This window comes from Melanerpes formicivorus, unplaced genomic scaffold, assembly GCF_026170545.1.
Source record: "Melanerpes formicivorus ecotype bairdi unplaced genomic scaffold, bMelFor1.0.p_v2 SCAF_43, whole genome shotgun sequence".
In the NCBI taxonomy this organism is placed as follows: Eukaryota; Metazoa; Chordata; class Aves; order Piciformes; family Picidae; genus Melanerpes; species Melanerpes formicivorus.
Window position 1 is genome coordinate 4,873,961 of NW_027142395.1, and position 25,194 is coordinate 4,899,154.

Sequence of the window (25,194 nt, forward strand, 5' to 3'; positions counted from 1 at the left end):
GGCTATGTCTTTAAAATTTAGTTACAGATTTCGAGCAGAAAAGTAGAAAAATATAAATAAATCACTATTGGGAGTAAAAAGGAAAACAGAAGATAATTCATTGGGTAAATATGTAGAATAAGGGGAGCTGTACCATAACAATTCTTCCCTCCCTCTCTTTTCTCTTCTGATCTTGGCTGTTTTGCTTTGCCTGCTTTGGCTGGCCTTGGCTATGTCTAACCTAGTGCTTCTCTCTCCACTCCTTTCTCCCTTGGGAGAGGGGTGTGGGGGGCAGTGGAACAGCTTCCCTGGTCCTTGGCCAGGGGCTTTTTCGTGTTGTTTGCTAATTGTAAATACCTTTATAGTATTGTAACTCCTGCATATTTTGTACATCTACATTGCATTCCATCATAGAGTGTAGATTTTGCTTGTAAATGCAGCTTCGTGTGCTTCTGAGTTGGTCTGGCTTAAAAGTTAATGCTGGGGGGGAACTTCACTCCACCATATTACAGTGTCAATCTCATATCTAACATATGAAAACTCAACACATGATTATTTTTAAAAGCAGTAAATGAAAATAAGTGCTCAAGAAAAATGTCAGTTAATGCAACACACACAGTTGTTTTTAAGGAATTTGCAAGATGTATGTGTTCCTGGTGTGCCACTTCTGGCTGGTGGACTCTACTCTGGCGACTAACTTTTCAGGAACAGTAATAATAGTAATGGCTATTTTTGCCATTTCCTTTTCTGTAATCTCTGTATTCAAGATGTTATTTTCTGGTCTCTGTGTTTCATGGAACATAGGCTGCCTGGCAGCATGTGTCAAGCTCCTAAATTTTATTTTACTTGGGTTTCCGTTTCACATTGATACATGGGCAGCATGGGCTATAGATGTTTTTTTGTTTGGTTTTTCTTTTAACAAAGTATTTTGTAGCTGACATCCAAGGAGTCTCGGAGTTGCTCTGGATTTGTTATGGCTAAAACTGCAGAGGAAATCGAAGTGAATCACAGCTAATTGTAGTCCTCAGGATAGCCATTTTGTCAACAGAATTAGCTTCATTAATCTTTTTTATCTGATCATTAAACAGAGGATAAAACATCATCAGACCAAGACAAAAACTATGTTAGGAAAAACCCCCAGCACTATTAAATCTTACCCAAAGATCTTATTGTAGTACTTTCTAAAGGAAAAATAGAATTAAAGAGAGAATGTTCCAATGATGTTTTCTTTGGTGAATAAAAATGCTGGTTCCTCTGGCAATTTTTTAGAAGGACACATAAAATAGCACTAGGAGTTACATTCTCTGATAATTTTCTTAGCTATTTTTTGCCAATTCTGGTTATTTAAGAAACTTTTTTCAAAAAAGGTTTTGAAAAGGTTTTGATGCTATCCTTGAATTTACCTCCCCCTCCCCCCCCCCCCCCCCCCCAAATCGAATGTTTGACCCTATCTAGTATGAATAATATTAGAAACTGTCTCAGTTAGTGACAAAATGTTTATCTAGTACAAGATTCTAGAAATGAGCTTTTCCTTGTAGGAAACAAGAGTGATTTTGCTATTTACATAGCAGACAGAGATTTCAGAGGTGCATAGAGCTCCCAGGCTGCTATAGATATATTTTCTTAAAACCTTGGTGTCGAAGGGGTGATGGACAGGGAAGTTGAGTTGCTGAGGGGAGTTGATGCAGATATGGTGTCTTCCTGTGTGTGCTCAGTATGGAAAAGGACCAACAGATCTGCATAGCAGCCAGTTTCTGTAAGTACTGCTTGCAGTTGTGTGTGTCATGTTGTATAATAGCAGAATGAAATTTTTCATTCTCAACTGAACAACTATTTTAAAAGAGTTGTTTTGTTTAAAAAATGGCAAAGGTTTTGGTTTTCTTTTTGTGAGTGACTTGTATTTTATTTATTTCATTCTTTCAAGTGTCTTTAAAACTCAACTTTCAGCATAACTTGAACAAAGTCTTGGAATCGATGCAATTCTTGGCAGGCTGTTAGTAGATGAGCATTTCCAGGAAGGATACTTTTGTTTAAATACTTGATTCCAATTCTATTTTACTATTGTGGTTTGTATATCTTGCAGTGGTTGTTTATTGTAATGTCAGTGTTTGTTGTAAAGCAGCTTAGGTCACAGATATATATATGTGAAAGAACATAGAGAATATTTGTGTTGAACATACTTTTTCCTTCCATCTTCACAATCCAGCAAAAGAAAGTTTATTTGTGATTCTTGAAGCTTGTGCATCCATGCTTTCATCTTGGTGCTCACTGATATAATTTTATGTATTTTTTTAACTGCTAAATAAATATTTTGTGGTATTTTTGCAACCTCCTTCCCTTTCAATAACCAATTTCAGATAATTCTGTAAAGTGACTATTCATTTTTTGCTTGTATTTCTAGTTTGTTCCCTCACAAATAGAGGGGCATCTGTGCTGAGCCTGAATGGAAAGGTAGAAGATGCACTTTTAAAAATGGCACTAAAGTTACTGAACATGGGTATGTAAACACAGACATCTTACTGCAATCCCCTGGATGAATAATAAAACTTCTTCAGTTACCACCTTTTGTGCCTTGATTAAAAAACTATTTTAAACAGTTATTATTTTTTTAAAGCTTAGACCTTGAGCTAGAAAAAAAAAAAAAAACAACCACCTGATCTTTTGACCTAGCAGGACAGCTGAAATAGTAATGAGAAGCATTCTAGGGTTTAAGAATGAGGTTTTAAAAAAATGAGGGTATGACACTGTTTCCAAAATAAAATTCAGCAATTTTAGAGTCATTTTATCATAGCCTTGTTCTTGAAATATTATTTTAATGCTTTTTATTTGCTTATCAAAACTTCATGTCACTATTGAGCTGCATATATAACTTTTGTCTCTGTACATTCCCATGATAGTCACTCATTCCTAGGTTCTTTGTTCTCATTCATTTGTGGTCTTTAACTGAAGAAATTTCAGGCCATATATTATGTTACTTCATCAGCGTTCTTCAAGTTTTCTGTACCTGAAGTGGTGTTCCTTGTCTCCTCTCTGGTGGTAATCTGCAGAACTGCTCCACTTTGCAGCTGTCTGAGTAGTTAAGAGCTCAGCCCTGTCACGTTTGTCTTTGTCCTTGGATGCCAAGGTGAAACTTCAGACAGAAACGTTGATCATTGTATGTGGTGACTCAGTGTTCAGCAGTGCTGACAGGTTGATTGTCAGCCTAAATTTGACAAAGCATACAGTAAGGTAAACTGCAAAGTTAAATGGAGATTTTGTCATGTTAAAAGGCAAGTTTTGCATAGAAAGGAGAATCCTGAATTCCTGAGAATTTTCAGGCAAATCTTGGTAGCATCTGGGGATATTTCTTAAACCAAGATGTTGTTGATTTTTTGGAAATTTTGGGGGAAAGAGCTTAGTAATTAGTAGCCAGTTCCTGGGATCAGAGATGTTTCTGGGCACAACTCCAGGGCATATTCTGTAATTTTAGCCACCTTACTCAGGAGGTATGGGGAAAGGGAGTCTCATTCATATCTAAATCAAATTGACAAAATGAGAGAATTTACCAACCAGAATTTTGCTGCTGCTGCTGCTGAATTCTGGCTTGCAGCTGATGCTGATGTCAAGCATCAGCATGCTACTTAAAAGTTCCAGCAAGTGTCATCAATATACAGTTTGTCCATTTGTAGAATATTGAATCAAGCTGTTTCCTTCCTAATGGAGGATTAATTTCTATCCTGAATACAAATGGAGAAAAGCCTTTCTTATTTGAAAGGCTGCCCAGAGCAAGAGGATACAGTCTCAAGCTGCTCCAGGGGAAGTTTACGCTGGAGGTGAGGAGAAAGTTCTTCGCAGAAAGAGTAATTGCCCATTGGAATGTGCTGCCCAGGGAGGTGGTGGAGTCACCATCCCTGGAGATGTTCAGGAGGGGATTGGACATGGCACTTGGTGTCGTGGTTTAGTCATGAGGACTGTGGTGACAGGTTGGGCTTGATGATCTTTAAGGTCTCTTCCAGCCTGGGTGATTCTGTGATTCTGTGACATCTCACAGTAAGACTTATTTAAGGGAATTAAGGAAATATGGAAGTTACTTAAGTAAATACAGAAAAGTGTATGAAGTGCACCAAAACTGGTGTGTATGGCCAGGAAAAGTACCAGCCAGTCCTTGTGTCTTCTGCTTATCCATGTTGCTACTGTTATCCAGATACCCATTTCATGGTGATTGTCAAAAGTGTTGCAAAGGAAGTACTCTTGGAATTTAAGAGAAACTCCAAATAACTCTGGTTAAATCATCACTTTGGGTGATTTCTGAGACTGAACAAATGTGTCAACTAGGAGTTTTGCTTGGGCAAATGAGCAAGTAGTTATTTGAAGTTGTGATCTAACAAGGTGCTTTGGCATCTATTAGTTTTTAACATGTAGTTATCGGCTAACCATTATTTGCAGTCCTGATTCTCTGTTCAGGTAACTCTAGATTCAGTTCTGTAGCATGACCTTAAAAAATGTACATAAGCTAAGATGATAAATGTGTTTTAAGTATTTTGTGACAACTAATGATTTCCCTGTGAAGAGTGCCACTGCACTAATGCTTTAAAGAATAGATTTTGAGAAGCCTTGCAGTGCTTACAGGTCACATCTTACCACATGATGCAGTTCCTTTATTCTTAAATCAAATAACCATCTGGTTGGGGAAGAATTGTGCTCTGAAAAGTTTCTTTTCCTTCTTGAAATGTATTTAGCAGATATGTCAAGAGGGTGGCTTTATGTGGACTGTTGTTTTGTAGATAGATTTACTGTCCTTTCACTCAACAAGTCTAGTTGAGTGTTGTTCAACCAAACCAAGGTCTTATACATAGTACTTCATGTTATAATAATCATCATCATCATCATCATCATCATCAGGTTGGAAGAGACCTTCAAGATCATCGTGTCCAACCCATCAACCAATCCAACCCACCTAAACAACTAACCCATGACACCAAGCACCCCATCAAGTCTCCTCCTGAACACCTCCAATGATGGTGACTCCACCACCTCCCTGGGCAGCCCATTCCATAGCGCAATCACTCTCTCTGTATAGAACTTCTTCCTAACATCCAACCTGAACCTCCCCTGGCGCAGCCTGAGACTGTGTCCTCTTGTTTTGGTGCTGGGTGCCTGGGAGAAGAGACCAACCTCTGCCTGTCTACAACCTCCCTTCAGGTAGTTGTAGAGAGCAATAAGGTCATCCCTGAATCTCCTCCTCTCCAGGCTAAGCAACCCCAGCTCCCTCAGTCTCTCCTCATAGGTCTTGTGTTCCAAACTCCTCACCAACTTCATTGCCCTTCTCTGGACACACTCCAGCAAGTCAACATCCTTCCTAAACTGAGGGGCCCAGAACTGGACACAGGACTCGAGGTGTGGCCTAACCAGTGCAGTGTACAGGGGCAGAATGACCTCCCTGCTCCTGCTGGCCACACTGTTCTTGATGCAGGCCAGGATGCCATTGGCCCTCTTGGCTGCCTGGGCACACTGCAGGCTCATGCTCAGCCTACCATCGACTAGTACCCCCAGGTCCCTCTCCACCTGGCTGCTCTCCAGCCACTCTGACCCCAGCCTGTAGCACTGCATGGGGTTGTTGTGGCCAATGTGCAGAACCCGGCACTTGGATATGTTCAATCTCATGCCGTTGGATTCTGCCCATCTGTCCAGCCTGTCGAGGTCCCTCTGCAGAGCCTCTCTACCCTCCAGCAGATCAACTCCTGCCCCCAGCTTGGTGTTGTCAGCAAATTTACTGATGATGGACTCAATGCCCTCATCCAGATCGTCAATGAAGATGTTAAAGAGGATGGGGCCCAGCACTGATCCCTGGGGCACACCACTACTGACTGGCCACCAGCTGGATGTGGCACCATTCACCACCACTCTCTGGGCTCGGCCCTCCAGCCAGTTCCTAACCCAATGCAGTGTGCTCCCATCCAAGCCAGGGGCTGACAGCTTGGCCAGGAGTTTGCTATGGGGGATGGTGTCAAAGGCCTTGCTGATGTCCAGGTAGACTACATCAACAGGCCTCCCCACATCCACCAGGCAGGTCACCTGATCATAGAAGGAGATCAGGTTGGTCAGGCAGGACCTGCCCTTCCTAAATCCATGCTGGCTGGGCCTGATCCCTTGGCCATCCTGGAAGTGCTGTGTGATTGCACTCAAGATGACCTGTTCCATGATCTTGCCTGGCACTGAGGTCAGGCTGACAGGCCTATAATTCCCTGGCTCATCCAACCAGCCCTTCTTATGGATGGGCACCATGTTGGCCAGCTTCCAGTCTTCTGGGACCTCTCCAGTGAGCCAGGACTGCTGAAAAATGATGGAGAGTGGCTTAGCCAGCTCATCTGTCATGAGTAATTTATTTATATTCTACCACTTTCTGTTCCAGATCTATGGAAAACTTTCTAGGCATAGCCTGAAATTACCACACCTTTTTCAGATCAAGAAGTCAGAAGCTTGGGTTTGTGCAGTGATGTGCTGTGGTCATGTAGCTTCATGCATTTGCAGCCATTTGTACTACTCTGCTGTCTTGTGGCATGTAAATATAGTCATCTGTCCAAATTCACTTTCTGGACTCTGACAGAAAATTAAACATGAGCACCCTAGTCACAGTACAGTGGTCCATAAAATTTGTTCCTCCCTGTAATACTTGAGTACTTAACCTCTGAGTATAGAGATGTGGATGCTTGTGCACAAAGTTACTTGTGTGTTGCTGTGCATTAAAATTGGGAGGCCTTAGGTACATTAGATCATGGAAGATCAAAGACATATCATATGTGAGTCAGAACACTGAGGCTGAATATTAGCATATGCTATATTAAGCAATGGAAGGATTCTTGGTTTAGAATTGATTGTGGAATACTGTGGTTATTTCAGCTGAATCTTGTTTATCCCTGGCTGCTTCTGTTCTGTATTATGTCTGTGCATGTGTCTGGCACTGGAAAGTGTTTGATCTTTTCTGTAGGTCATGCAAAATGTTTGATGTTTTTTTGGCATGTATGAGTGTGAATACATAAATGATAGAATCCCCTGCAGCCAAAATGTCCTAACTTTTATATGTATCGTTGTGGTCAATTGCAATGCAGCAAGCTGTGTTATGTTTGTCTGTAATTACAATAATCAAATATGTAACATTCATAATGAAAGGCAGATTTGTGAACTTTGTAGCAGTGCACTGGCTCTGACAGGGACCTGCTTGCTTTGTCCAGAAGAGCAAGAGGTTGTGGTACAAAAAAAATCACAGCAGTAAACAGACATCAGAGGGAAGTTTTCTCAACATGATTTCTGGGCAGCTTTTTTAAAAGTCACGTTTACCTCATGTAATTAATGATGTGACATGTGGAATCTATTCATTTCCAGATAATATTTTTAAATAAAAATTTCTCAGGTCCATTCCAACATGAACTATTCTATGATTCTTTGAGTTTGCTGACCTCACAGAGCCTATTGCAAAGCTATCTGTTTTAGATGAGATTTCTAGGGACTCGGGCACGAATGCTGTGAGAAGTTTTCAACATTAGTCTTACCTCTAGCTTTTGTGATCAAGAGTTTGCTTCTGTTCTAGTAATGATGGTCGTTTTGGATTTTTTTTCATTATTTCATCTGCAGTCATTTTGACTGTATTGAAAAGTGTCACTATTAATGTTTTATTTTCTATTAAATAAGTTAAAATAAGATAGTCTATTATCTTGTAGTTAAAGAACAATAAAACAGCAGAAACTGTCTTTAGTAATTTTCTGTTAGATTGCACCTGTTCTGAGTTTCTTCAGCATTTTAATGGAAATATTTTTTCAGTGGTGGAGAAGTAAATGTTCCTCAAAACAGATGATGTAACAACCCCAGCATCTGCAGATATCACCTCTTCAAACACAATCCCTTCCCTCCTCCTTTCAGAGAATTTGTGTGTTCAAAGACAAACTTTCTGTTATGTGTGCCCAGGTGGCCAATGGCATCCTGGCCTGGATCAGGAATAGTGTGGCCAGCAGGAGCAGGGAAGTCATTCTGCCCTGTACTCAGCAGTGGTTACGCCATACCTTGAGTCCTATGTCCAGTTCTGGGCCCCTCAGTTTAAGAAGGACATTGAGACTCTTGAAGGTGTCCAGAGAACGGCAACGAGGCTGGGGAGGGGTTTGGAGCACAGCCCTGTGAAGAGAGGCTGAGGGAGCTGGGGTTGTTTAGCCTGGAGAAGAGGAGGCTCAGGGGAGACCTTCTTGCTGTCTACAACTGCCTGAAGGCAGGTTGTAGCCAGGAGGGGGTTGGTCTCTTCTCCCAGGCAACCAGCACCAGAACAAGAGGACACAGTCTCAAGCTGTACCAGAGAAGGTTTAGGCTGGATATTAGAAAGAAATTCTTCACAGAGATTTGCCATTGGGATGTGCTGCCCAGGGAGGTGGTGGAGGGATGTGGAGGTGCTGGAACGTGTCCAGAGAAGGGCCACGAGGATGATCAGAGGGCTGGAGCACCTCTCCTATGAGGACAGACTGAAGGAGTTGGGGCTGTACAGTCTGCAGAAGAGAAGGCTCCGAGGTGACCTAATTGTCGCCTTCCAGTATCTGAAGGGGGCCTCCAGGAAGGCTGGGGAAGGACTTCTCAGGATATCAGGTAGTGATAGGACTAGGGGGAATGGAATGAAGCTGGAGGTGGGGAGATTCAGGCTGGATGTGAGGAGGAGGTTCTTCACCATGAGAGTGGTGAAACCCTGGAATGGGTTGTCCAGGGAGGTGGTCGAGGCCCCGTCCCTGGGGGTGTTTAAGAGCAGGCTGGATGAGGCTCTGTCCAGCCTGATGTATTGTGGGGTGTCCCTGCCCATGGCAGGGGGGTTGGAACTAGATGATCCTTGTGGTCCCTTCCAACCCTGAATGAAACTATGAAACTATGAAACTATGGAGTCACCATCACTGGAGGTGTTCAAGAGGGGATTGGATGTGGCACTTGGAGCCATGATTTAGTAGTCATGAGGTGTTGGGTGATAGGTTGGACTTGATGATCTCTGAGGTCTTTTCTAACCTTATTGATTCTATGATTCTATGTTGTGCTCGGTAAGGATTAATATATACTGACTTCTTAAGTCCTTCATGACTCAACCATCTGCAGTGATAGATCATGTGCTTAGAGGTTTATACTTTAAGCTATCCAAATATCAGTTAATCCTAGAATATCACAACAAGAGGTGCAAAGCAGGTTTTATGATTTATTTCTTTCTGTTTATGTTGCTTACATAGTCTGTTTAGCTTTATACTTTTGCCAAAATGATAAACAGCTTTCATGCTGAAGGGTTTTTGCTGTATTTCATATACTGTCTTGCTAAGAGACATCAAGATTAGAAATTACTCAACTTCTGTGCTATTAGGAAGTTCTGTTATGGAAAATGCATGTGTCTAGTCATTATTATTTATTTAATATCTGAGATTTAGGTCAATGACTAATGGTCTCTCAAGAAACATGGTGGTATTTACATGAGCACAGTGCACCTAATCTTTGATAATGTTCTTGTCTTGAAACATAGGTGGCTGATGAGTTCTGTTATAGTCAAATAAAAACGCACAGTAATGGGGAGCTGAGCCACTAAAGATAGCAGTTTATAACTTGTTTACAGCAGGTCTCCATTTGTTCTATAAAGCATGCGACATCTCTCTGCTGAAAAACCTCTCCAACGTGTTGATGTGATGATTCAGGCTGTACAGTGGTCAAGAATGTAAAATCTTCATATTCAAATATGAAGCAAAACATATTCTAATCTTCCTCATCCCTATAAGATTAGAGAGAATGTGTGGTTTCCATAGAAAAATCTCAGTCTAAGAAAATTCTGTCTGAATTTTTGTGGTGGGGTGGATTAGACCCCCCCAACAATTTGGAAGTTTACCCCAAAGAGCAAATTTACCACACTCAGAATTTTGGAAGTAAAATGAAATTGCATTTACAAAAGCAGTCTAAATATAAAAGTATAAAAGACAATTAGCATATACATATATACACACACACACATGAATTTACAATTTAGCAGTACAGTGAACCCCTTGTACAAAATTGATCTCTCTTACCCCCCTCTGGATACGAAAGGGCCCAGACGGCTGTGTATTACAGCTAGCCCCAGTTACGTCTCTACCCGCAATACCTTATAGTCCAAACAGAAGATTAGTCAAGAAGCATACAAGGATGGAGAAGCCAGAAGCCCAGAAGAGAAGAGAAACAAGCTTGTGCTCAAAATATAAGATATTCAGCAGGCCTATGGAATGAGATAAACTTACCTTGTATTAATCTCTGTCCAGCCTCTAAAAGCTGTCCATCTCTGGTACTCGCACTCTCTGGAAAACTTTATTTGTGGTTAAGATGGAGTGGGAATTAAGTCTTGGACCTGAGAGGAGGAAAATGGGAAGCTTCTAGATGATCTCTGGAGTCAGTTTTTCAGAACATTTTAGGAGTTCAAAGGTTGCAAAAAAGAAAACCTTACTGAAAAGCTGAACTATTTTCACAAACCTCTGCATAGCTCAATGAAATTTTTTGTTGCTCCACAGCTGTCAAAAAATTGTGATGCTTTGGAAATGCTGCAGAGAAATACTTAAGCAATTTGTTGCTTGATACTGTTTTTCCTGATGAGTATTATCTGAATGGGAAATAAAGGAAATTATGTGTTGTTGGAGATAGCTGATATTGCAGAAAAACAGGATGGGTATTGCTTGGTAAAGTATAGCTTAATTGAGGACTAGGAGAAATGGTCCAAGTGGTCGTTCTGGGTTTTCAGAGACTGAGGTTTGGTTCATGATTAACCATAAATTTCTTGTATGATTTTCTGGCAAGTCGTTTAGTGTAGCTTGTGCCTTTGGGAATATCGCATTCTGCAGATGGGGAACTGTCTCACAAGAGTGTTGAAAATAAAATCCATTAATGACTGTGAAACTATTTAATGCCTTCAATATGCTGAAACTTTGCCATGCTTTCAACAGAGGTTTTTCTCTCTGAAAGTATGTCTGATTTTATGGATAGTTGCCTTTTGTTCCCCAAAAAGGGCTCCTAATATACTCGATTCATGCCTGGAGTTTTTCAAGATTTGTGCTGCATTCCAACAACTCTTGTACTCATCTCAATATGCTGCCACATAAGGATTATTTTAGCAATACAGAAGTTGTTTGAAGTACCTTTACAATTAATCTTACTTGCACTTATTTAAACTCTGGATTTTAACCAAAGTCACCAAAATGGCATGGGCTAGTAACAGGATACAATACTTTGGTGATCAAACATTGTGCTCAGTTACAGTTGTTACATCTTTTGTGGCATGTAGAAAATGTCCTGTGTCTGCTCAAGGCATGTGTTTTGCAATGTGTCTTGTTAAAAGCTTCCCTTATCTCAACTCCTTTCTCTAGTTTGCATCTCATGTTGTTCCCTCTTGTCCTCTTGAACAGTTGTGTCTTTTCAGGTAACTCCTCATGATGTCTCTCTGCATGTGAATGCATTCAGAGGGAGGTTATTTCTAGACAAAGCGAAGGGTCAGAATCAGAATTGCTGTGGTCAGGCTGTTTCCATTGTATTCAAGGATGTCTGTTATATTCTGCTGGATTTGGCCAGTCATTCTGTTTCTGGTTACACATGTCTAAGGGCATTTCACATGTAGTAACTTTCAGGGCTTTTAGTGAAAAAATAATGAAAACTTTAGATTGTGCTATATGTATCATTTATTATGTATTTATAAAATGACATAGCATAGGCTCCACCTTCTTCTAAATGGAGTTTAATGTACAGAGTGAAAGAAGAGACATGCAGTCTAGATTCTAGTAATCAGCCTGTTTTGGAGGTATTTATATAATTGTTTTTCTAGGCATTACATTAGAAATGGTTTATGGATAAATAGAATTTAATCTGTCTTTTTTTGTTCCATACTTGCTTTGATACATGAAAGACCAGAGAGCAAAGGAAGGATTCGTCTCAGTTCAGGGAATTCTGCTTTTTTGGAGGTGTTCATTTTATATGTAAGGTCAGCTGAGGAAGCTGAACTTCTGGAAAAAAGTACCAATTCCTGTGACTCGTAAGACTGGCAGCACAGGTACTCAATGAAATGAGACATGGGTATTTTATAAACCTACAAATACCTCCATTTAATTCTCACTGGTATTAGAATATTTTAGGGCTGAAACATACTTTCTTGCAAAAGTGACTCCCTTTCATAAGTAGTTCATTCTCCTTAGAGCATTGGCCAAAAAATTCTGATTTGAGATTAGTAAACAACATTTCTAATAAATGTGTAGTGCAAACGGTCCACTTGATGGGTAATGGAAACTTGGTGTTAGTCTTTTCCCAAGTTGTCTCCAATGGTGTTTGTACTTAAATGGGCAGAACAGAGATTTTGTGATGATGGTCACTATCTCTTCTACACATCTGATTCTTCTGCAGAGATAGTATTGGGTTTTTCATGTGTATGTGCACGCTGGGATTTGAACTGCATAAAGTATTTTACTGAAAGCTTAACCAAACAGTATATAGTGCTGATATAAACAGAGCATTAGACATGCCTGTCTTTAATACAGCCATCTGGTGAGTGCTACAGCAGTTTTCAAAAGCCTCCCTCAGCGCAGACATCAAAGTCTACTCATGCACCTGTGCCTCTGATCTACAAATATTTTTTGTATTTAAAAGCTGCAGAGGGAGAGGAGCAGTATTTCAAGATCAGTAGCTTTATTTAGGGGGAAAAAATAAACAACAAACAACACCCAATGAAACAAAACCCCACAAAACTCACCCACAAAACTCAGGCTGCCAGTTCAGAAATTTTCAAAAGTGTCTTCACTTAATACTCAATGCTTTATTTATGAAAAAGCACTCAAACACACATGCATTTTCCTCTCTTCTGAGTAACTCCTGGCATTGCTAGCACCTATTTCCTGCCTTGTCTATTTATAATACAGCTGCTGAGATCATTTTCTTGATCTGTTGAGATGATGACATCAGCCAGACCTGTGAACTCCTCTACTGGCTTGCTCTTAAATGGCACAGAAAGGTTATTTTCGTGAGAAACTGGTTCATAGAGGGAGGACTTTGCATCACCCTGATGCATTTGGCAGCTGTGGCCCAAAAGAGGGAAGTGGCAGAGATGCTTCTCTTTTAAAGGCCTTCTCAGGTGATGAGAGAAACTTGGAATCAAAAAAAGTGGCATCATGAAGCTGCTTGCTGAACATAGGTAGGCAAAGCATGACATAGGCTGGATGTTTTGATATCTCCTTCATTTCCTCATTTACTTGCTAATTTGCAAAGACCACCAGATGGGTCTTCCAAGTTATTAGTACAGATTAGTGATCTCTTCATTATCATCTTACTCTGTCCTGGTGCCATACCCTTATGTTGTTGGTGGCTTACGAGGCACCGCGGTGTCATTTGACTTTGGCAAAGCAATTTCTTTGCTTCAGTCAGGATACAATGGGAGTATTATAAACATGTGTTGACCTGCAGTACAAGCTGTATATGTCTTCACTTCCCCCATTCTGTGACCAGAGCTGATCATTTTCACAGTATCACAGTATCACAGTATCACTTAGGTTGGAAAGGACCTCGAGGATCATCGAGTCCAACCTATCAACACAGACCCCATGACTAGACCATGGCACCAAGTGCCACGTCCAATCTCCCCTTGAACGCCTCCAGGGTCGATGACTCAACCACCTCCCTGGGCAACCCGTTCCAATGACGAATGACTCGCTCGGTGAAGAACTTACTCCTCACCTCGAGTCTAAACCTCCCCTGGCGCAGATTGAGACTGTGTCCCCTTGTTCTGGTGCTGGTTGCCTGGGAGAAGAGGCCAACCCCTTCCTGGCTACAACCACCCTTCAGGTAGTTGTAGAGGGCAATGAGGTCTCCCCTGAGCCTCCTCTTCTCCAGGCTAAACAATCCCAGCTCCCTTAGCCTCTTCTCATAGGGCTTGTGTTCAAGGCCTCTCACCAGCCTTGTTGCCCTTCTCTGGACACATTCAAGTGTCTCAATGTCCTTCTTAAACTGAGGGGCCCAGAACTGGACACAGTACTCAAGGTGCAGCCTAACCAAAGCAGAGTACAGGGGCACTATGACCTCCCTGCTCCTGCTGGCCACACTATTCCTAATGCAGGCCAGGATGCCATTGGCCCTCTTGGCCACCTGGGCACACTGCTGGCTCATATTCAGGTGGCTGTCGATCAGCACCCCCAGGTCCCTCTCTGTTTGGGAGCTCTCCAGCCACTCTGACCCCAGCCTGTAGCTCTGCATGGGATTGCCATAGCCAAAGTGCAGCACTCGGCACTTGGACTTGTTGAATGCCATCCCATTGGACTCTGCCCATCTGTCCAGTCGGTCGAGGTCCCTCTGCAGAGCCTTTCTACCCTCTAACTGACTAACATCTGCCCCTAACTTTGTGTCATCTGCAAACTTGCTGATGACTGACTCTACCCCTTCATCCAGATCATCAATGAAGATGTTGAAGAGGACAGGGCCCAGCACTGATCCCTGGGGGACACCACTAGTGACTGGCCGCCAGCTGGATGTGGCACCGTTCACTACCACTCTCTGGGCCTGGCCCTCCAGGCAGTTCCTAACCCAGCTCAGAGTGTAATGGTCCAATCCACGGGCTGACAACTTAGCCAGCAGTTTTCACTGGGATATGACTGTATGAGTGTAATTTTTCACATTTGCATAGCTGGGCTCTGTATAAATTACATTTTAAAAGTTATTCAATGCTACCAGTTTTTTACTTTCTTTCTTGTTGCCTTGGAAATAGTGTTCCACACGTATGGCAGAACAGTTCTTCAAGTACTTGAATTGTAGTTTTCCCTGAATTCAAGGTTTCCAAGTTTGTTAAAGACACACACATTTTTACTTTGAGGAATGTACAGGGTCTTCAACACCTCTTTGCAAAAGGAGACTATTGGCAGTGAACTGCAGACTTCCTACGTGCCCTGTGTGTACCTGGCTTTATGAATGTTAGAAACTTGTTTCATGCATGTGAAGTCATTTGCTTTGGGAGCCATTGTAAGTTTTCTTCTAATTCTCTTGGTTACAGATTGACCTGGAGCCAGAAGGGAGAGTGTATGTCATCATAGACCTTTCAGGATCATCAGGTGAAGGTAGGGACTGTCAATATTTTATCTTACTCTTTCACGAATGGAATCTTCCAAGGGCCTCTGTGATAAAAGCATTAAAATGTGAAAATTTCCTCTTTAATCTGTGTCAGCTTGAGTTAAGTGAACACATTTTGCTGTATGCCTGTGAGTCAGTGAGCAGTTGCAGTTCGTCTTATTCACTGATGGTAACAATGCCAGCTAAAAATATAGTAATGAAATGAGAATAGTTGTAATAATTTCCATCAGAAACTTCCAGATTCTTTTTTTTGGAACAATGCTAACCATTATGTAGGTAGACATAACAAGATGTCAAAGGTGAGGGGCAACAGTTTATTTGTTTTTATTCCACTAATCTGTATTTTTCCACTGATTTTTTTATTTTTCAAGTAATGTAATGACCAAAATGTTGTAATGATAAGACACATTTTCATTTTTATGACACAGCAGTCACATCTTGGGGGAAAAACAAATACCAAAAAACCAAGGAAAGACGGAAAAGAAATATTAAATTAAGATTTTTAATTTATTTATTTTTATGCTGTTAATTGGGAACAGACTCAGCTGATGTATGGTGGGAAGGAGATGAAGAAGCAAACTTGGGTATCGTAGTCATACTCTGGATGACAGCCTGACCTGCTGAAATGGTATAGATGGCCGCTTTGGGTTTGATTATTTTAACTTATCTGCACCGAGAGCTTTGCCCAGTAGCTCACAGAGCTCAGCTAATCAAGGGCATCATTGGTTCACAATACATAAAGAAGGCTCACAGAAGCCCTAACTGGAGCTGAAAACAGAAAAAAAATATGAAATTAAATTACTTTGCCTAGAATAGTGGAGAAACAACATAAAAATGGGTTTATGTTTCTGATTTTCATAAGGAATTGCTGTGCTCTGACCATGTCCTAAGAGCAGCTTGCAAAAACACATACTGCTATAAATGCTGAATTTAAAAACAAAGCAAACTGTTATGTAAACTTCATCTTGTAGCCACGTTTTGTACCCACATAATATGTGCTCTGCCCTTTTGTCTTCCTGCATATTGAAGAAAATAAGTTAAATAGTGGTTTCCACATACCTTACTGGGTGACACACCAGAAATGGAACAAAAATGTGGTTAAAGGCAATGGTGTTGTCCTGTCATAGGCCAGGTTCTTCCAACCTCCTTTTAATTGATACCCAGCTGAACGTAGTGTTACTATTCCATCACAATGTGATTCAGTTGTGTTGGAATGTCAAAGGGCTGGAAGAATGGTGTGATGTTGTTCTTCAAGAGTTGTTTAAAACACTATACCTTTTGATACAGGAGAAATAAACCCAGCTATGTTAATGTCTCCTATATTATGTGGTGCATTACTCTGTGACACTTGAAAGGTCATTGGAAAGAAATTTGCAGAACTAGAATTTGTGTCTCTATATTAGTGATGAAAGGAATCACTCGAATGGAAACAGGCTACTGACAGAAAACAGCATATGAAATACTGTCTTACAAGAATCCTTTGGGAAGGCTAAGAGGGTTTAGTTAGGCTGAACCTTGTAGAATCTGTAACAAGTTGGCGTGCTTGCAAAACACAGTGGAACTCATACAGTTTTAGAGCTTTTTCATACACCAAAATAATCATAGAAAAGTGTTGTCTAGTAGTATTGCAAAATTGTCTAGGAAGGCTATGATTCTCCTCACAAGGGAAATTGGATCAGCTTTGTACAACTGTTCATAAACTGGTTTTATGGTGTTTTATTAGTGAGGTTGTGGAATCCTATTTTTAGATGGTTTTATTAGGGCTGAGGTGTAGCTAATTTTGGATGAGTGTCCTCTCATTTCTGCTGCCTTAGTAAAGCACCTAGTTTAATATAACAGCTGTATGCATCTGTCTGTAGTGAACAGAAACAGTCCGCATGGAAAGTAACTTACTCTATTTGTTTCAATTAAGCCTATTTCATTTTATCTCTCTATATACACGTCTATAAATGTGTACAACTACAATACATCTGAGATCTATTTACTCATTTCAGTTCACTGTAGTATCATTCAGTTCACTGTAATTGATCTATATTTGTTGACTATGAAAGGAAAATAAGATGAAGGTTAAACTAAATGCATGACTTTTTAATTGCTTGGGTCAGTTGAGGTGATTGCTACTCTTGACCTAATTTCTTAACCAGGATCTTGTTTTTGAACTCCAGTCTTTATTATGTGTAGTGACAGAGTGCATAGCATTCTTTTATTCTTTTAATGCCGTGCAAATGGGTATCACTGTTTCAGTTCAAATGCTGGAGGGGAAAAATTTGACAATTTATGAAAATAAATATTGTTATGCTAACAATATTACCTGGAGGAAGCGGTAATCTTGTATATTTCTCAGTTAGCAGTATTTTTAAATATATAGACAATAAAAAAAAATCTCAGCCATTTGGATGTATGTTTGCCAAGCAGTATTATCCTGTAATTCTGTGTACTTGAAAATAGGACTTGTTTCTTCTATGTGGCATATGCGGGTTTCTAATTAGGGCCAATCAATAATATACCAAGTTATCTGACACTTCTGAAAGATTTTTTTTTTTTCTTTAAGATATCCAAATCGGTATAGTTGACTTAGGAATAGTTAATTCCATTAATACAGACAGAGAACTTTGTCCTGTATTAATTTGCCTCCATGAAGCAAAAGTCCATATTTTGTAAGTGAGACATTATGAGTCTAAATTGCTATATGAACTGAAAATTTTTACATATAAAATGCTAAATGATGGATGAAGAAGAAACATTTTTACTAGTAGCATATTCTCAGTAGATTTAGTGAGCTTTTACACTCTACAGACATAAGATGTTGTTATTATATACCTTTTAAAATTCCATTGTCCCTTAGTCCCAGCTGTCAGATTGCTTATCCCTCTGCACTATTTGCACTTGCATGGCAAAACAATGAACACGGTTCATTGTTATACACTGACTTCCTCAGCAAGAGTACACAATTTATCTTCTTCCTTCCCTCTCTAAATCGAATAATTCATGGATTTTCAGCACTTGTGTAGCTCAGGTGTACAGAACAGATGGGAATATGACAGATTACAAAGGATGGTAAAGAGTACTTGTGCCTTTCCCTGCTACATTGAGACAGGCTTGTTGAGAGTAGATAGTAATATCAGCATCTGGCAGGTATTTTTATGTGGAACTGTAGAAAAGAGGTTTGAGCTGGATTTATTTTTCCCCCCCATTCTAAATATAAGCTACAAATCCATGGGAGGTTATAGAGCTGTGCCAGCTTCTCTGCCACTTTCTATGTTGTGAAATTTCAGAAGCTGCCTGAAGGAGAAGCTTTACTTGTCCAACAGTAGGTAGAGGGCAGCCTGGGAAGACCAAGGCTTTAGGCTACTCTCCACTGAATATCTTGTGGCACTGCCAGTTCTCCCAGTAGATTGTTCAAATCTCAGGGAATTTGGGTTTGTTCTTGCTCCCATTCTTGTCTTTGAAGCAGAAAATGTTTGGAAAACACAAATGCTAAAGTGTGAGATGTGGAAAGCAAATTACATAATGAGCCTTTACAAGAGCAACAACAAACCCAACAGGAACATTTTTATCATCACCTTTTTTCCACTAATCCAGCTTTTGGTGCCTGCTCCTAGCTTCTTCATGTTTGTTCTGCACTGAGAGGGAGAATGAGTAACTTTTAGCATTTTTTTTGTGAATTCTCTAGTAGCAACTATCTGGCCCATGTTCTGAAAATACTAAATGAATTATCATGCAGAAGGTGATGTTCTTGTAAGTTAGGACTTTTTTTTTCTGCTAAAATGCGAGCGTTCCCATTGTGTTTTAAAAAACAGCTCTGCCAAAATACTTCAGCATGCTTTTCTGATGTAGACATAGGAAGAGGGAGAGAAAACAGCTCTTCAAATACACTTTTAGAATTATCCATTTTAAACTATTTAGCTATTCTTTCCATAACACCTGTGATTCAGGTCTTTACACTCTCTATGCCGAAACTGATCTGCAGGGTTATTTACCTTCTGCAGGTACTTCATTTTAAATGGCTCTGTGCATTCAGAGTAAAAAGGTATTTGTGTTTCCTGTGAATGGAAACAGCTGTGTCAGTGGCAGCTTCCCAAATGTAGATGTGCACTAAGGTATCTATTCACAGGCTGAAATAACTGCAGCAGTTAATCAGTCAAGTTCTATATAAAATATAATCATTTATAATGTTAATATTTTCACTGGATTTCTAAAGTGTTTGCAGATAGTACTTGCCCACTCAGAAACTTAAGGAATATTTTAAAAACAAATCCCTGTGGTCAAGCCAAGAAATACCAATTTTGTGGGCCTGACAAAGCACCTGGTAGTATTAGTTGGAATTTCTGCTTAATTTCACTGAGCCATGTACTGTGCCATATGTAAGTGTGGTGGGTTGAAGTTCCCTCCCAGCATTAACTTTGCCAGACCAACTCAGTTAGAAGCAAATGAAGCTGTATTTACAAGCAAAATCTACACTCTACAATGGAATGCAATGAAGATGTACAAATATACAGGAGTTACAATATTATACAGGTATTTACAATTAGCAAACAACAGAAAAAGCCCCCTGGTCAGAGACCAGGGAATCTGCTCCACTGCCCTCTCCCTACTCCCTTGTCCCAATAGAGAAAGGAATGGAGAAGAGCAGTGGGTTAGACTTAAGACAAAACCAGCCAAGGCAGGCAGATTGTCTCTCCCAAGCGAAGCAAAACAGCCGAGATCAGAAGAGAAGAGAGAAAATTCTTACGGAACAGCTCGTCTTATTCTAGATATTTACCTAATTAATTTGTTTAGAATAGTCTTTAGTTTTCCTCTTTACACCGAATAGTGATTTATTTATATTTTTCTAATTTTCTGCTTGAAATCACTAACTAAATTTTAAAGGCATAGCCTAAAACCACCACAGTAAGCACATAGGAACTTTTAGAATACATGTTTCTGAAAACTTGCTTTTGAGAGACCAGATCAAAATATGGGTGATTGTTGTTGTTGTTAAGCTGCCAGAATATTTTGCCAGAATTGCAAAGCATGTAATTATTTAATTCTGCTATTAACCAAACATCAGGTGACTCTACTTCATATATGCAGTTTTAAGAAAAACAAAGTTTATAGTAGACTAGTGTTTGTAAGAATTAGCTTGGGAAATATCTGTCAAGTTTATTCACTGTTACTTTGCAATCTGGATCTAATGATTGAATGGGTTTTGAGTCTTGATTTTTCACTTCCTGCCAGGGCTAGAGAGAAGGGTGTGTCTGTTTATCAGTCTTTTGATGAACAGGACACCGTAAGATGTGCTGGTTTATTAATTTCTTCAGTGCTGATTGCTGTCTCAGGTGATATTGATTTTTCTGCATTCATTCTAGGCTGAAGTGCACTCATTGAGTGTTTTACTGACATGCTTTGGCAGTGCTTTTTCATCCATTTCAGTGCTTGTAGAGTTTTGTGAGTGACATTTTTTGCATTATTTCAGAAATGCTTGAGACCTCTGGTGTAGGTCATCAAGATCCAAAGGCAGGCTGAAAGTTTAGAACATAACTTGTGTGATGACATAATGATTTAGTTTCTAAACTGCAATAACGGAGGGCCATCAAGTGGGTAAGGGAGGTAAATTGCCTGTGGAACAATTAAAGACATTTTAATCAAAGTCTGTTTTATACAAACTGAGAGACAGATGCTTTTATATTTAAAATCTTGTGATCTCCCTGCTGCATTTGTCACAGTAGATGTCTTCTTTCTTTGTAATCATTGGTTTACGTGTGACACAAATACATACAGTTATTTATGCTGCCTTTCTACCAACTTAGAAATTAAATTACCATTTGCAGTATGTCAGTATTGAATCAACTGTAGAAGGACTTCAGAATGACCTTGAAATGCTAGGTATTTTCTTAACTGTATTTATTATAGGTAAGGTAATAAAAATTCAAGAACTATTCAAAACTCTCTATATAGTATGTCTAATTAATTGCAGTGATTATCATTGTTAAATGTCCTATTTGCATTATGCAGTTGCCTTTCTGTACAGTTAGAGATTCCCCATTTCAGAGCATGCAGTTGCATTGCAATAAACACAGCTTGTGCTGGAGGTGGTAGGTACCGGAGAAGGCTGTCTGATGGAAGTTCTTGGTTATGCCTACATGCAGTTACAAAGAATTGCATCTACTGATACCTTCACCTTCAGATGCATCTGCTCATAAGATACTTCACTTTCACAGGATAAAGTGTTTAAGGTGATATTTAACAATAAAGCCTGTTAGCTAGAATCATGGCAGTATTTTGTGAATTCAGAATGTTGTATTTAGATTGATTATTTGGCATTTTGCATTGAAATATGCAACAAAGAAGCCCTTAGAATCTTACCTGAATAGCTAAGGTTAAGTATTTAATATTTAAAACAAAACAGGAATTTGGAAGAGGTTTCCCAGTTCTTCTTAGCTCATTTACTTGAAGGCTCTCAGTTTTGCAAATACATATATTGCTGACTGTCAAGTTATGGCAGAAGTTCTGTAGGAAAAAAATAAAATAGTATCAGAAGGTGCAGCATATATATCTTAATGCTATTTTTGTGTCTCTATAAATCTATAGCATAGACACAGTTTGTTAATCAGAACATACACAGGTTTTGCTGCAGGTGTTCAATCAATAGAACAAGGAAAATTGTATTTCTATTCCATGTTTTAGCACCCTTTGGCAGAGATCAGTTAGTAGCCTAATGTATCCATTTCTTCCTTAGTCTATTTTGTAGTCATCATTATCATTAATAAGTATTAATTATGCTTCTTATAAGGGCCCAGAAAATGAGATCTGGTTGTGCCAGGCACTGTCTGAACAGAGAACAGCAGAACAGCTTACCAAGAAATCTCAAAAGTTTAAATGACACACTTCCAGAAGCTAGTTTTTCTGCTTAGCTGTGTCTTATATTTTAATGTTAATGGAGAGTGGTGTTTGCTTTTACTAATGTCTTCTTTTGCAAATAGCAGCTTTGACAGGTTGGTGGTTTTGGTTTGTGGTTTTTTTTGTTTCTGTTTTTGTTTTGTTGTTGGTTGGGTGGTTGGGGGTTTTGTGTGTGTTTTTTTTGGGTTGGGCTTTTTTTGATTGGCTAGTGTTTTAAATAATAATAACAACAACAATAATAATAATAATAATAAACAACAACCAGGTTGGAAGAGACCTTCAAGATCATTGTGTCCAACCCATCAACCAGTCCAGCCCACCTAAACAACTAACCCATGGCACCAAGCACCCCATCAAGTCTCCTCCTGAACACCTCCAATTATCTCTGATTATTGTAATTTATAGACCTTCCTGGTGCTGTTTAAAGAAGGTAGACCATGAAATTGTTTCTGGTAGTCATCAGCTGCTGATCTTGGAGTGTTGAACAGCCTGTGGAGAAATGCTTGTATTTGTTCAGAATTTCCTGTATATAACTAGGTAGATACACCTTTGCTGAATACTTCTCCAATAAGTAGAGAACTGCTCACCTCTTTCTAGAAACATTTCTATATTTTAGAAGGCATAAATTGTTCTTTATTCCCACTGATAAGTCTCTTCCATGAGAATATACCTCTAGCCTTCCTTTACTTTTCCTTCTGGCAGTAGCATCTTTTTCCAAAGGAAAGGTTCAAGTTAACCACAAGCTTTTCATTGCACTTTAGGATTTTACACAGGAACCAACCTTCTTTATTGTGTTAGTTTTTCTGTGCTGGTTTAACCACCTTGTTTACAAAGGTTACCACTTTTCTAGATTGGGTTTGTTTGTTTGTTTGTTCATGTTTGGTTGGTTAGGTTTTTTTAATGGGAATGTATGGACAACCTATTGTATAATAACCCATGTGCTTATTGTAAACAGATGGATAAGAAAATCACATAGTCCTTTGATAACTTCACCAGAGACCTTCTTATATCTTACTTGCAACCCCAAATTAGACCATTCAATGTACACGCATCATTAGCTTTCTCTGTGTTTTAATGTCTGAGAGGAAGCTGATGTGTTGGAAGTGGCATAGGAAGAGTCATGTAGAGTCTAGGGAGATGCATTTCCTGCCCTCTACGGGGGGGGGGGGGGGGGCAGGGCAAGCCTCTTCAGCTGCTACAGAGGTGGAGTTACATAAATGGATCTGTTGTGGGATTGGGGCAGGCAGTCTTCCAGGAATAAAATGTGAAGTATCTGTGAAGAAGGATGCTGCTTGATGCCTGGGAAGCTGTTTACCAAAATTCAGCAAGGCAAATGAACATTCCGTTTCTAGACTCAAGGCTGAGGCTTTTAATGAGAGTTTAAGTCTCAAACTATCTGACCAGAAAAGTGTTGAATTTGCAATGCTAAGTGAATGGTGTCTTGCTTCAGTCCTATGACTCAGGTAGTTTTATGAGACAGAGCATTTTCATAAATGCAGCATGCTTTGAAAGTTTTCAGGAATGTTCTGTGCTTGAGGAGGTAGTCTGAAGTGTCCATATCATGAAGATTTTCTCCCCAGAGCAAAGCAAAACATATAGTCAGAGAAACCTGGTGCACACATTTGTTGTTTTTCTCTGTTCAGTCTCAGTAAGGAGGACTCCGTTTCTTCTAAACACCTAATCTCACATTTTTGTTCATATTTTGGGTAAAGGTAGCTGTGCTAGCTTTTTGGTTTTCCTTCTGTAGACTTCCTTGCATTAGCAGAACATTGGCAAATGTATGAGCCAACTTCAAATTTAACCAGCATCTTTGTTTTCAAAACTCATTATGCAATGTATCAAGTGAGGACCTGTTTCCTTTGAAGCTCTGACTTTTTGCGTAGGTGAGGTTTGGTATATTACTTTTCCCCATTCACACAGAACTGCAGAATCACAGAACAATAGGGGTTGGAAGAGACCTCTGAAGATCAGCCGGTCAAACCACAAGCAAGGGAAAGGGTAAAATCAAAGAAATACAAGATGCTTAAAATTTTTTATCCTTCTACTATGCCTTCATTTTCTCCTCTGAAATTCACCTCTTGATAGCGCAGCATCTGAAAGCAGATATTTGTGCATTGTTACCTGAATGACAGGAACTGGAAAGCCTGAGAGGAGGAGGTGTGAAATAATAGTGTGAGTCCATACTAAGTTCTTTGAAGTTCACTGTTAACTTTCAAGAGAAGTAATGGCACAGGCATTTGTTGGGAAGATGAACTTTGCAAACTAACTGCTAAAACCCAACATTCATTTTAAAGGTATCAGCGCAAATGCAAATCAGCACTTGGTGACAATTCAGTGCAGGATCTTTTTTAACTGCTCAGCTCAATGAAGAGGGTCTCCAGAGAGTGCTTATGTAATTTTGACTTTGTGTGGCAGATGCCTTCATAACGAACATCTCTCTGTGGATTTATAGCCATTCTTTGGATTGCATCCAGTTAGCTGATTGAACATGTGGTAAGCATTGTGTGTTTGTAATAAGCTCTTACTGTATAAAGCTGGCTCAAGCTTTTCAGGCAAAGATGGATGACCTTTTCTTGTCAGGCTTCTAGCTGTTTGCCAAAACAAGTGCTTTGCAGGGAGCAAGACACTGGTAGAAGATTTGGCTTAAAGGCGCCTTTGTATTGTACTGTAAGAGTTTGTACTTGTTTAAGGAAAATTGCATTAGACTGAAATAGAAAAGCAATGAAACTCATATGAATACTATGTTCCAAACTTCTGAACCTCTTTCCATTTATATAGTTAAAGCTTTGATTTCCGTATGTTACTTTTTTCCTAACAAAATTGTGCAAGCCCTTTGGTTAGACATGCTTTATTTTACCACTGCATAAGCCTAAGGCAGATTTTTGGAAAATAACTGGAGAAAAGTTTCGAATTAAGGATGATAGTGGTATCTTCATACATGAGTGAAAGACAAACCGGTATAAGATTTGAAACAGAAGTACATTTTTGGAGGTCAGTATATGACCAGCTATTTCACAATAGAAGACATAACAGATTAATTCAATGCTTGTTGTATAGCATGATGTGATGTGAGAAATACGTATTATAGGTTGGGTTTTTTGCTGTAATTCATAAAATATGTAACCTGTACTCTCTACGATTTGTTAATGTTTTATTCTATACTTCTATTGCAGTTGTGCTCAGAACTGATCTGTTACCGCTTTAGACTTATGCTCCCCAACAACAGCCAGGCTGCTTATT

General features: G+C 39.6%; 1 protein-coding gene across 1 annotated transcript in view; it reads left to right on the forward strand.

Annotated features, from left to right (window-relative positions):
• PRKCE (protein kinase C epsilon) overlaps positions 1-25,194 on the forward strand; it is a 350,754-nt gene that overhangs the window by 91,432 nt on the left and 234,128 nt on the right. The window contains exon 2 of the mRNA XM_068158885.1: positions 14,999-15,062. Within this exon, the coding sequence (XP_068014986.1) occupies positions 14,999-15,062 (64 nt within the window). The remainder of the gene's footprint in view (positions 1-14,998; positions 15,063-25,194) is intronic.